Source organism: Oncorhynchus clarkii, chromosome 16 (assembly GCF_045791955.1).
Source record: "Oncorhynchus clarkii lewisi isolate Uvic-CL-2024 chromosome 16, UVic_Ocla_1.0, whole genome shotgun sequence".
Lineage (NCBI taxonomy): Eukaryota > Metazoa > Chordata > Actinopteri > Salmoniformes > Salmonidae > Oncorhynchus > Oncorhynchus clarkii.
The window spans coordinates 40,553,122-40,567,398 of record NC_092162.1 but is presented as its reverse complement, the minus strand read 5'-3'; the positions used below and the strand labels follow the sequence as shown (position 1 = coordinate 40,567,398).

General features: G+C 41.3%; 1 protein-coding gene across 5 annotated transcripts in view; it reads left to right on the top strand.

The window, feature by feature from the left end:
• Nucleotides 1-40: 40 nt before the first annotated feature.
• LOC139368456 (KAT8 regulatory NSL complex subunit 2) overlaps nucleotides 41-14,277 on the top strand; it is a 29,340-nt gene continuing 15,103 nt past the window's right edge. Inside the window, exons 1-4 of one of the 5 annotated variants that reach the window (XM_071107369.1) lie at nucleotides 74-104; nucleotides 980-1,062; nucleotides 1,209-1,467; nucleotides 1,672-1,844. In XM_071107369.1, the coding sequence (XP_070963470.1) occupies nucleotides 1,217-1,467; nucleotides 1,672-1,844 (424 nt within the window). In that variant the 5' untranslated portion in view covers nucleotides 74-104; nucleotides 980-1,062; nucleotides 1,209-1,216. Of the gene's footprint in view, nucleotides 403-972; nucleotides 1,063-1,208; nucleotides 1,468-1,671; nucleotides 1,845-14,277 lie in introns of those variants that run through there. The other 4 variants (XM_071107368.1, XM_071107367.1, XM_071107366.1 and 1 more) reach the window with 4 other exon arrangements.

Below are 14,277 nucleotides of genomic sequence, written 5' to 3'. Positions count from 1 at the left end.
AAACTCAAATGGGGCGTGTCCATCTTCTCAAGGCACTGATAGGAGAGTGCGGGAAAAACGACGCAGTGGCATTGTGCTTCGAGATCTGTCTAGGTAAGGACACGGTAAGCTCCTCGCCGTTATATTAACCAAACTGTTAAATGAAACTCCTTTTTGGATTATTAACATATTTTGATTATATCAGAGTGCATCTGTACATCAACGACAGCGAATAAACCAGTATATGTTGCTACAGAGACTAAGGAACGCTAAGCAAACATGGCTGCTAAAGCTAACTGGCTAACAAGCTAACACAAAAGCTACAATTTGATGTCGTTGAGCTAAAAGGAGGCGGACCTGTTCCATGTGGCGCGTGATTGGGTTTTATGCAGGACGTCACAGCACAAGTGTTTGGCACAGATGGTAGAGTACTGTTTGTTTTATCCTGAACATACTTGTTTGGCAGCTAGCTACAACAAATGGCTTGATAACGTAGCAATTAACTAACAACATTTGTTATGAACATTTTTGCAATGAAAAGGTCCGTGTCTACTGTTCTGCATAACTTATGATTTTTTATAACTAGGCATTTTATCAATCGACAGCATGTGCAAATGTCAGATCTGAAACCATGTGGCATGTTGGCTGGACAGATGTCATGAGTAGTGCCCTGTACTTTTCTTGACATTTTCATAATTTTATTTATGTTTATTGTCACTGGTTATGCTGATCTGATGCACATGTTTTCGTATAACTATTTATTGATTGCTGAGGTTGTGGCAATGCTTGATGAAAGAATTGAGGAAGGCTTGAATTACAGATTAAGTTAATGTGACATGGGTCCGGTCCGTCAACGGATACACACGTGAACGTTAACATTTTTTATTTGATCGTGGCCCATGTTTGTTGTATTGTAGTATCAATATTCTATTGTAATGCCCCCCCCCCCCTCCCGGTGTTCTTTGTTTGCTACCATATTGTGGTATCCCGTTGGGCTCAGTTGGTAGAGCATGGTGCTTTCAACGCCAGGGTTGTGTTCCATTCACATCGGAGACGGCATAAAAAATGTGTACACTCACTACTGTAAGTCACACTGGATAAGAGCCTTTGCTTAAATGATTAAAATGTCAATATTGGCCTGGTCTCACCTAAGTAGTTATGTCAATTTATAACTGTAGGGTTGCTAATTCAGCCCCTGGTACTCACCGGAACATGTATTTCAATTCCAGGACCAGTGATGAACAGGATAAGGATCCATGTGTTGCCATCGAGCAAAGGCCGTGTGGCCCAGACCGCCCGTACCCAGGAGCCCCAGGCCTGCTCCTTCACCCAGCGACCCTGCTCCCAGCCGCGCCTGGAGGGCCTGGAGTTCTGCATCAAACATGTCCTGGAGGACAAGAACGCCCCTTACAGACAGTGTAGCTATGTCTCCAACAAGAATGGCAAGCGCTGCCCGAACGCAGCCCCTAAGGTGGAAAAGAAAGAAGGGTGAATGAAGCAACTTGCATGTTTATCAAACTCTCAAAACTGCATTTTGATGTATGTGGGCTTGAATCTGGGAAATCCCTTAGTGTATCAATGAATACTGAGTCTTTTACTTTCCAAGTCAGTTCTTCAGAAATATCTGCACAATATTGAATTCTCTGTGACCTTAGTTCTTATCTTGCTTGTGATTCTTATGTCTACATTCAGGGTGACCTTCTGTGCGGAGCACGCCAGAAGGAATGCCATGGCTCTCCAGGCCCAGCTGAGAAAGGCCTCATCCGGACCCTCCCCTGAAGCCCTCCTATCTCAGCTCAGTGGCTACAACCGCCCCGAGACGCATGGCCTGGACAGTGGCCGCAGTGAAGCCACCCGCATCCTCGGTGAATAATATTTCTGAGTCTTTTCCCTCTAAAGCCATGTGCAATGGCAACATGTTTTAGAATAACCATATTTTTCCTAGAGTGAACTTCAGTTCTTAACCAGTCTGCACAATAATTATTTCCCATTTGAACCCTAATTTCTTACATGTGCTTGACCTTGAATATTCATGGACTAATTTCACTCTCCCTTTACTACACACTATTGCTAAAAGGGCCCAAATCAAGTCTGACAGCTTGTGGTAGCTGTCCAGATCCTAACAGGGCCAACATTAACATCTTCCCATGGTCTGTTGGTTTTCTCTATATTAACAAAGAGAATAGTCAATTCAGTTGGAAGGAACAAACGCCTCCTTTACAAATCATAATGACTTTCTAAATCATTATTTCAGCATGTTTTCAGCATGTTTTTCAAGCCAAAACATCCAGTGCATTTGGATAGTATTCAGACCCCCTTGACTTTTTCCATGTTTTTACTTTAGGCCAGACAATTGATTTGCCGTTTATCTTCTTACGGCCGAGATCCTGTTAACGGGATTGATATGACAACAGCAGTGAAAGTGCAGGACGCCAAATTCAAACAGATCTCATAATTAAAATTCCTCAAACATACAAGTATTTTACACCATTTTAGTGGATAAGGAATAGCAGTACTTGGAAGGAACCACATTGTCTTATGCTATATGGACATGAACAATAGGAAAAATATTCAGACTGATTTTCAGATTATTAATACACAAATTAGCATTAAACATTATTCACAAATTGCATTCTATTTTACATTATATTATACATCCTATCATATTCAAAAATTATTTTAGAAATTTTTTATTAATGTATTATCGGTTCATTAATCTACAAAAAAATGAGAATGATTGACAAATATTTGTAATCAAATTTAAAATGTTGATGCATAATGAGTTCATTACCCGAATGAGTATATAGCCTAGGCATTAACAAAATATTATTTCAAATGATTAGGCCTCTCATAGACCAGGCCTTGTAGAAAGAGGGTCAATCAAGTTAGGTCTGCCAAAATGAATGTAGCACTGGGGGAAAAAATGCGTAAATCCAGCCATGGAGTATAAAAAAAGTTTTTTTGATGACTCTAGGTTATAACATGCACAACTAGAAGCATCAATCTATATAGAGCAAGCGTGACTAAATTCGAGCCCAGTAACTTTGCTCACCGCATCCTCCTTCGATTATCTCGTCTGGCTGCCACAAAGCCCCCACTTGCTGATCTGCACGAAGTGTGTGCATGCCACTGGCGATGTACTTTGCTTGACATGCTAGCTGTTCTCGGCGCATCATCACTTCAAACGCATTCCGTCGTGGCGTTATCGGTTGGCCTACTACTACTGGTAGTACCGGTAAAATGTAAGTTATGAATTGCAAATCACCTGACTTCAATTTCATCAATAAGTTTGACTTAAATTTGGTTGTCCAAAATACTATCAGCTTGCACTGTGACTTTACTGATGAATTCCCTGATTGCTGGACAGTCAGTTGGTTAAATTACATTGTTTAGTCTATTTAGTCTAACCCCTGCGTTGTGGAGGAAAGTGAGGCGGGGCATTCATTAAACAGTAATTCAACTTTGTCCAGCCTTATTAAAATTGATGCGGGGGAAAACTATTTAATCCATCTACAAACAATACCCCATAATGACAAAGCTAAAACGGGTTTCTAGAAATGCTTGCAAATTTGCTTTTGGGATGTTTTGCTGGTGCCATGTTTCCTCCAGACATAACACTAGGCATTCAAGCTAAAAAGTTATCTTGGTTTCATCAGACCAGAGAACTGCGGGACCTTATATAAACAGGTGTGCCTTTCCAGATCATGTCCAATCTATTGACTCCAATCAAGTTGTAGAAACATCTCAAGAATTATCAACGGAAACAGGATGCACCTGAGCTCATAGCAAAGGTTCTGAATACTTATGTAAATATGGCATTTTTGTTTGTAATACATTTGCGAAAATTACTAAACCTGTTTTCGCTTTGTCATTATGGGGTATTGTTTGTAGATTACTTTATAAAAATGTAATACATTTTAGAATATGGCTGTAATGTAACCCCCCCCTTTTGCTATGACAGCCTCTACGCTTCTGGAAAGGCTTTCCACTAGATGTTGGAACATTGCTGAAGGGACTTGCTTCCATTCAGCCACGAGCATTAGTGAGGACGGGCGCTGTAATCGGGGAATTAGGCCTGGCTTGCAGTTGGCGTTCCAGTTCATCCCAAAGGTGTTCGATATAAGGCTGGGCGACGATATTGAATTTGTTTTTGCGCGATATTACATATGCCTGTAAGAATTTAGGTTGTTTGAGTGTTTATGTCCGCATGTTCTCGTGTTTTATTCTTTATTTTTCTTCGCTCCTGTGTACCTCACCATTTACACCAGAGAGCTGTACATTATGACGAGATGTACGTCTCAAATCAAAGTTTATTTATCACGTGCGCCAAATACAACGGGTGTAGTAGACCTTACAGTGAAATGCTTACTGACAGACCCTAACCAACAGTGAAATTTTTAAGTAAAAAAAATAGCTATTAGGTGAAAAGGGAAATGAAGACAGTGAATAATAACAGTAGTGAGGCTATATACAGTAGCGAGGCTGGGTGTCGTTGTCCCAAAGGCGGGAAGGCAGGCAACAAGCTTAGGTCCAAAATAAGCCCATAGAAACGCGTTGGCCTTATTTTGGACAGATTTTACTCTTCCTCTATGGTTTACACACCCAGCCCCTGCCTCTCACGCCAACAAAGTTGATAGATGACATTTCCTCTGGCAAGCGGTTTCAATTCGCTATTTGAGGTTGGGTTCAAAATAATTGGTACTATGGACATACATTGAGGCATTATTTTACTGTAATAGAGTAAACTTTTCAAACAATACAATTTCTCAACTACTCAAATTGTGTGCAGAGAAGACTCTACTTTTTTATTTGACCTTTTTATTTAACTAGGCAAGTCAGTTAAGAGCAAATTCTTATTTTCAATGGCTGCCTAGGAACAGTGGGTTAACTACCTTGTTCAGGGGCAGAACAACAGATTTTTACCTTGTCAGCTCGGGGATTTGATCTTGCACGAGAGTATCAATTAACGTTGATTCTGGAAAATGAATACGGTTTGTCGTGCGTGGAATTGTTAGGTTAGCAGCATTTTAGCCAAAAACTACTATACTAGCAGTCTAGTCTGTTTTGTAAATGTGCAGTAAGCATAAAACCCAACTTATTTTATAAGGAATTGGCAACTTTTCATTCTGAACAAAGTGGACATGGTAACATGCTTTTCAAACAGTTGGCGGCAGAAGGTTGTGTTCATAGCAGTTCAACCTTGTTAGCTAGGAAATGGATCCAAGTTGCCTAAACTTGAAATATAAAGATGAACTGGCTTATCACCAGCATGTGGGTTTGTTAATGTGACCCACTTTAATTTTAGTAATTATTAGTGAATGTGCTTTATACATGGTTTTAAATTTGTAACAAGGGTATTTTCATAGACTTGAAAGCCAGATTGGTGATTATTGCAAAAAAGCAAGTTAATTTAATCAAATTGTTTATTAGTGGGTCTTATGACTGGAAGGCTTATATTTCACCTAGGTATAACTAATAGCCCTGAATTAATAATTGCACTCTGAAATGCAGTGTATTTGACCTTATTTAATTGTACAATGCTTATTTAGATGTATATTGTGACTCACTCATTATTTTAAGGAAGGATTTATTTTTAGGCCATATCACCCATAGTTCGATGGGGTTGAGGTCAGGGCTCTTTGCAGTCCATTCAAGTTCTTCCACACCGATCTTGACAAACCATTTCTGTATGGATCTCGCTTAGTGCATTGGGGCATTGTCATGCTGAAACAGGAAAGGGCCTTCCCCAAACTGTTGCCACAGTCTGAAGCATAACCGTCAAGACTGTCTTTGTATGCTGCAGCGTTCATGATTTCCCTTCACTGGGGTTGGCCTGAACCATGAAAAACAGCCCAGGCTGTTATTCCTCTTCCACCAAACTTTACAGTGGGCACCATGCATTTGGGGAGGTAGTGTTCTCCTGGCATCCTCCAAACCCAGATTAGTGTGTCGGACTGCCAGACTGTGACACGTGATTCATCACTCCAGAGAACATGGTTCCGCTGCTCCAGAGTCCACTGGCAGCGAGCTTTACACCACTCCAGCTGATGCTTGGCATTGCACGTGGTGATCTTAGGCCTGTGTGCAGCTGCTCGGCCATTTCATGAAGCTCACAACGAACAGTTCTTGTGCTAGCATTCCTTCCGGAGGCAGTTTGGAACTCTGTAGTGAGTGTTGCAACCATGCACTGTTCAGCATTTGGCGGTCCCGTTCTGTGAGCTTGTGGCCTACCACTTTGCGACTGAGCCGTTACTCCTAGAAGTTTCCACTTCACAATAACAGCACTTTCATTTGACCGGGGCAGCTCAAGCAGGGTTGAAATTTGACGGAATGACTTAAAGGTGCCATCTTATGACGGTTCTACATAAAAAGTCACTGTGCTCATCAGTAAGGCCATTCTATTGTCAATGTCTGTCTATAGAGATTGCATGGCTGTGTTTAAAAAAAATAATAAAAAAAAAAAAAATTAATACACCTGTCAGTGACTAGTGTGGCTGAAATAGCCCAATACATTAATTTGAAGCGGTGTCCAAATACTTTTGTGTGTATACAGACACTTATGTTGGAGGCATTAAAAGTAATTTTTCAACCACTCCACAAATTTCTTGTTAACAAACTATAGTTTTGGCAAGTCTGTTAGGACATCTACTTTGCATGACACAAGTCATTTTTCCAACAATTGTTTACACACAGATTATTTCACTTAAGTCACGATCACAATTCCAGTGGGTCAGAAGTTTACATTGACTAAGTTGACTGAGCCTTTAACAGCTTTGAAGGCTAATTGACAATTTGAGTCAATTGGAGGTGTACCTGTGGATGTATTTCAAGGCCTACCTTCAAACTCAGTGCCCCTTTGCTTGACATCATGGGAAAATCAAAATAATTCAGCCAAGACCTCAGGAAAAAAAACTGTAGACCTCCAAGTCTGGTTCATCCTTGGGAGCAATTTCCAAATGCCTTAAGGTACCACATTCATCTGTACAAACAATAGTACGCAAGTATAAACACCATAGGACCACGCAGCCGTCATCCCGCTCAGGAAGGAGACGCGTTCTGATGAGTGCAAATCAATCCCAGAACATCAGCAAAGGACCTTGTGAAGATGCTGGAGGAAATGGGTACAAAAATATCTATATCCACAGTAAAACGAGTCCTATATCAACATAGCCTGGAAGGCCACTCAGCAAGGAAGAAGCTACTTTTCCAAAAAAAAGCCAGACTACGGTTTGCAACTGCACATGGGGACAAAGATCGTACTTTTTTGGAGAAATGTCCTCTGGTCTGATTAAACAAAAATGGAACTGTTTTGCCATAATGACCATTATGTTTGGAAGAAAAAGTGGGATGCTTGAAAGCCGAAGAACACCGTCCCAACCATGACGCACGGGGGTGCCATGATGTTGTGGGGGTGCTTTGCTGCAGTAGGGACTGGTGCACTTCACAAAATAGATGGATGGCATCATGAGGGAGGAAAATGATGTGGATATAGTGAAGCAACATCTCAAGACATCAGCCAGGAATTTAAAGCTTGGTTGCAAATGGACAAGGACCCCAATTATACTTCCAAAGTTGTGGCAAAATGGCTTAAAGGACAACACAAGGTATTGGAGTGGCCATCACAGAGCCCTGACGTCAATCCCATACATTTGTGAGCAGAACTGAAAAGGCGTGTGCGAGCAAGGAGTACAACTGGACAAACCTTACTCAGTTACACCAGTTCTGTCCGGAGGAATGGGACAAAATTGACCCAACTTATTGTAGGAAGCTTGTGGAAGGCTACCTGACACTTTTGACCTAAGTTAAACAATTTAAAGGCAGTGCTACCAAATACTAATTCAGTGTATGTAGACTTCTGATCCACTGGGAATGTGATGAAAATAAAGTGATCCTAACTGACCTAAGACAGGGAATTTTTACTCGGATTAAATGTCAGTAATTGTTTAAATGTATTTGGCTATGTAAATTTCCGACTTCAACTAAGTCCAAAAAGCCGTTCCATTAGACAATTCCTAGGACTAACTATTCATTCAGGACCAGGGACAGTTACTATGAATCAGAGAAAAGAAAATGGCAGTGCAGCTTCTGCTATTTCAGCATGCTGAAAGGGAGTGCCTATTTGACACAGCAGTCACACACAGGATCAAATAATAAGCAGCCCATTCACTCAACTAATGAGCCCAATCATAACAATAGAAAAGCTACCATTTAGTTGTTAAAACACAAAATGAACAAGCCAGCTATTACTTCGCATTACAAACATTTTTATCACGTTCAGCACACAAAATAACCGGTGATCTGAAGTTGCAACATTTCACACATCAGCAAATTAATATCAACAGTAAGCGAACTGCAATAAAAAAAAGAAGCTGCCACTCACCAGATCATTTGAAAATCAAGTCCGTCCTCCAGTCCTTTATGAAATGAGCAATGGCAGGTTCATATAGTTTGTCGTTAGATTTTCTTATCCAAGAAGTAGCCTACTTTCTCGACTTGAGATCAAAGGCAAGGCTGACAGTCGGGACTGTATGGTGGTGGTCCTGGAGTAAGTCTTAATCCATTTCAGGGCAGATGTCTTTCAACTGAGGCAGTGGACACAGGAATGGTCAAGACTGATACAGTTAGTACACACTATCATTCAGCCTCTTCTGCCAGAGAAAGCGGAGGTGGTCGGCCGGGCTCCTACCCTCAGTCAGACATGAGCCGCGCAGATCTAAGTTGGGCCCATGGCTTTCCTCAACTTGAGAATGCAGTATTTCATTGTTGTGAGTCTCTCTGCCCTGCTGCTCGTTAAGCTGAAGAGGGCTACTCTTGTGTCCAAATGTTTTTGAACTCTCGTAGCTCTTAGGTGTGAAGTTGAGTCTTGGTGTCGCAGAGCTAACTTCGTAAAGCTGGATAGGTCTGAAACCAACCAGTACAGGCCAAGGTTGACGTCTTGTCGGTGATGAAGAGTAGACCATCCCAGCAGTACAGCTTCTTTGTTTGCTCACACCCAGGGCTTCCACAGATGATAATTGTTAGCTTGAAAATGCTGTTCATAGCTCTCCTCGTTGCACCAATCCTGGTAGTGCTGGTGTTGGCCCCACCTCTGCACAACCTTTAACTTCTCGTTGAAAGTGACACTTACAAATCAAACACTTCCTCTAACATCTGCTACAGCTGCCACCACTACTACAACAAGCATGGGAAAACTATGCTACTTTGCTATCAGTCAGTAGTGATGTCTAGGCCTTCCAGAAGTGAATGTGACTGGTTCATTCCAAAATTCTGCTCTAATGCAGAGGCCTTCTGTCCAGCTTTTCAAGGCTTGATTTTTCTACCCAGACACCACCAGAGATCCTGATTGGCTATATTTTCTCTTCAGTATTAACCTTTTTTCCAACACAAACTGAATAAATAAAATCAGAAGATCATAAGTTATTGAAAGTATTAAATGGATGTATAAGTATTGTATTAATCCTTAAGCCGGGTTCCCCACTGTTTCTAAAGATACACTTAACTCCTAAAATTTGTCATGCACAGCATTTTAACCAGACCGTTATAGTTTGTTTTGTAAATGTGCAATAAGCATAACTCAATTGTATAAGGAATTGGCAACTCGTTCTCATTCTGATAAATAAGGTAGGCCACTTGCTTTCCAAATGACAATGTGAACAGGCTAGCATGCTGTTCAAACAGTTGGCGATGGATAGAAGGGTGTGCTCATAACAATTCAACTATTCTACCTTGTTAGCTAGCAAATAGATTCAATTTTTTTTCTTTTTTTTCCCAACTTGAAATATTAAGATTAGCTTGGTACTCGCTATCACATGGGATTGAGACCTGTTGTGTAGCAGGTATTATAGAAACCTGAGGTTAGTCGTTATTGGTGAATGTCCATTATGCATGGTTCTAGTTAAATTGAACAGTAAGGCAATTTTCAGGGATTATTGCAAAAAAGCAGGTAACCTATTTTGATGAAATACAATTATTAGTGGGTCTTATGGGAGACGTATATTTAGCCTAGGTATAATTTCACATTCCCTGAGTTCATTTGATTTTTGCTGACTATCTGAAATGGATTGTTACATCTTTTTTGTTTTTTATACAAAACTTATTTAGAGGAAACAAACAAGATAAAAGGAACACTAAAATAACACATCATAGATCTATATGAATGAAATATTCTTATGAAATACTTTTTTCTTTACATAGTTGAATGTGCTGACAACAAAATCACACAAATCCATGGAAATCCAATGTATCAACCCATGGAGGTCTGGATTTAGAGTCACACTCAAAATTAGTGGAAAACCACACTACAGGCTCATCCAACTTGGATGTAATGTCCTTAAAACAAGTCAAAATGAGGCTCAGTAGTGTGTGTGTGGCCTCCACGTGCCTGTATGACCTCCCTACAACGCCTGGGCATGCGCCTGATGAGGTGGCGGATGGTCTCCTGAGGGATCTCCTCCCAGACCTGGACTAAAGCATCTGCCAACTCCTGGACAGTCTGTGGTGCAACGTGGCGTTGGTGGATGGAGCGAGACATGATGTGCTCAATTGGATTCTGGTCTGGGGAACGGGCAGGCCAGTCCATAGCATCAATGCCTTCCTCTTGCAGGAACTGCTGACACACTCCAGCCACATGAGGTCTAGCATTGTCTTGCATTAGGAGGAACCCAGGGCCAACCGCACCAGCATATGGTCTCATAAGGGGTCTGAGGATCTCATCTCGGTACCTAATGGCAGTCAGGCTACTTCTGGCGAGCACATGGAGGGCTGTGCGGCGGCCCCCCCCAAAGAAATGCCACACCATGACTGACCCACTGCCAAACCGGTCATGCTGGAGGATGTTGCAGGCAGCAGAACGTTCTCCACGGCGTCTCCAGACTCTCACGTCTGTCACATAAGCATGCGTCACCAAACCACACTCTTGATGAGTTGTAAATACAAGACTTGTAGCAGATGTGATCAGCCTGAACTGAGCACTTGAAGGCCTTTTTTAATAGTGCCATGAGTTAGTATGCTACAGGAGGGTGGTTGCGAGTTTTCTTTATCACCCTCCCTTCTAATGTGTATTGCATGTCCTATGAGCACCATAGAGGGGAACGGAAGACCCAACCACGCTCCAGAGAGTCTTGGCTTTCAGGAATGGGGCCAGAATTGCTTACAGCCCAAACGCTAGAGCCAAATTCATAAGAAGGAAATAAATTCAACATGCCACATTGGCATCAGAACCCTGTTTAACACAAAGCATTTGACAATATCTGTTATCTTCTACCGTTCCTTGCTGGTAAAGTAGCAGAATCTTGTGTCCGGTTTTGATTCTGATTTTAGAGAACTGAATTTGAACATTTTAAATCTGCATACATCTGAGAAGTTGAGCATGAAACTTTGGTAAGCTTTAAATTATTAAGTTGCTATGCAGACAAATGCCATATTTACCATATTGAAAGTGGTATGTATACACACACACGTCTCTTTCAATTCAGTTTTGAATCATGAAATACAATTTCAATTTATGATTTCAATGATTTGAATTTGTGCATTATATCAAAATGTATTATCTATTTAAATGCAATTTCAAAATATTGAATTCAAATCGCTCCATATACATACACCAGTTTTGTTGCTGTTGGTCTGCTCGTAATCGAGTAAGATCCACATTTTGTTACGTTACTGCCTTATTCTAAAATGTATTAAATAAAAATCCTCAATCTACACACACTACCCCTTAATGACAAAGTGAAGACTGGTGTTTAGATTTCTTAATTTAAGTATTCTCAGACTCTTTACAATGAGACTTGAAATTGATCTCCGGTGCATCCTGGTACTATAGATTATCGTTGAGATGTTTCTACAACTTGGAGTTTACCAGTGGTAAATTCAATTGATTGGACATGATTTGGAAAGGCAAACACCTGTCTATATAAGGTCCCACAGTTGACAGTGCATGTCAGAGCAAAAACCAAGCCATGGGGTCGAAGGAATTGTTCTTAGAGCTCTGAGACAGGATTGTGTTGGCACAGATCTGGGGAAGGGTACCCAAAAAATTCTCCACATTGAAGGTCTCTAAGAACAGTGGCCTCATCATTCTTAAATGGAAGAAGACCTCAGACTGGGGTGAAGTTTCACCTTCCAACAGGACAACGACACTAAGCACACAGACAAGACAACGCAAGAGTGGTGTTGCACATTTTGGGGAATATTCAGAGGTGGAAACTTTCCATGGAAATTAATGCAAATTAATACTATTTAAATGTAGATGTTTTTTGCTTTTGATATATTTATCATATGGAGACAAACCTTTTACCTTATCATAAGTAGACATATTTGTAAATGATTAAATCCTTAAAATATAAATAAAATATTTAGTTATGAATTGAACTTTAATTCAACATCTGTAATGATAGTTGTCTTCCCCCTCAGGCCTCCATGTGTTCTCCCTGGACCCCCTCAATGTCCACATCTTGAACATCCAGACTGAGACCTTTGTCTTCACTGTCACTTTTCAACCTCAAATTTGCCCGGATGGCCACCAGTTTTTCAACCCTTTTATATTGGTCAGCCTGTTGTGCTTTGGTGTGTGTGTTCCCAAACAAGGATCAGTTGCGCTCTGAGGCGGGTGATGTTGGTGGGTTTTGGAGGATGATGATGGCAACAGGGGAAAGAGCCTCAGATCCACAAAGTCGATTTTACCAGGCGGCTGATGAGATGTTGCCACGACTGCCATATTGCATCTCCATCCCAAAGCCTTAGCTTGGAATTGTACTTCGCCAGACTGCAAAGAACCTTGCCATAGTCCAGGCCAAGGTGGCGAGACAAGGTAGTCATGACACCGTAGGCCTTGTTGATCTCTGCACCAGGCAGGATGCTGTTGCCAGCATACTTTGGGTCCAACATGTACACTGTGGAAAGTGTATGGACTTCAGGCAGAAGCCTTCATGCTTTTTGATGCATTTCAAAACTGCAGTTTCCTCTGCTTGGAGCAACAGTGAAGTGGGCAGGGCAGTACGGGTTTCTTCTCTTACATCTGCAAGCAGAGTCTGAACATCAGGCAGGATGGCAGTGCAATGGCTACTGTTATAGGTTTCAGGCTGCTTACCACTCTCTCCCAAAATACATCATCCAGGAGGATCCTCTTGATGGGGCTGTCCATATCGGCAGACTGTTATATGGACATTTCTTGGAGAGACTCCTTCCCCTCCAGGAGACTGTCAAACATGACAACACCACCCCAACGGGTGTTGCTGGGCAGCTTCAATGTGGTGCTCTTATTCTCCACTTTGCTTGGTGAGGTAGATTGCTGCTATAACTTGATGGCCCTTCACATACCTAACAATTTCCTTGGCTCTCTTGTAAAGTGTATCCTTTGTTTTCAGTGCCATGATGTCCTTGAGGCGCAGATTCAATGCATGAGCAGCACAGCCAATGGGTGTGATGGGAGGGTAGGACTCCTCCACTTTAGACCAATCAGCCTTCATGTTCACAGCATTGTCTGTCAGCAGTGCAAATACCTTCTGTGGTCTTGCCTTCAGAAGTCAGGACCATGAGCCGTTGCTATCGAAAAGGTGTCTTCATAATTTTCACCTCGATTAGAAGTAGAGGGACTTTTGTCAGGTTTAGTGCTGAGGGAACTTTATGCACTTGGCCAGATGATTCTGCATCTTTGTTGCATTCCTCACATGATTTGGCACAGTATTTGCACATGTACACCGCTTTTCCTTCTACATTGGCTGCAGTGAAATGTCTCAAAGCATCAGACAGTGCCCATGGCATTTTCCTGTAAAGATTAGGAAAAAATTAGTAAAAACAAATACAATGTACAGAACATTTATCTTACAAAAGAGTTGTTTAAAATTAAGTGTGTGGAAACAGGTGAATTAACACTCAGATAGCAGGCTAAAGCAAGCTAAAACCCACATGGTAGCAGAAATTAACAAGTTAGAAATGATTTAAACACTTTGCTGTCGGCTACTAGTTAACAAAAACTCATGTATGTTATAAAATATATTCACCCCACCCAGTATTGTAATCAACTTACCAGAAAGCATGTGGTCCTTGGGTCAGACAGTGTAGTAGTGTGGGCTCAATAGCATCTCATTAGTGTGCAAGATCTTGAATCAGCTGTACATGTACATTCAATTGAATTGGGGATAGTTTAACCAAAATATGCCACAATACCTAGAATTGCCTTGTGAATCCCACAAAGGTTCACTGTTATAAGCTAACTTTTGATGAATTGAAGCAAAATTACCCAAATTCCCGGGCTTAACTTCCCATGGAAAGTTTCAGGGAAATCTCCTGGAAAGTTTG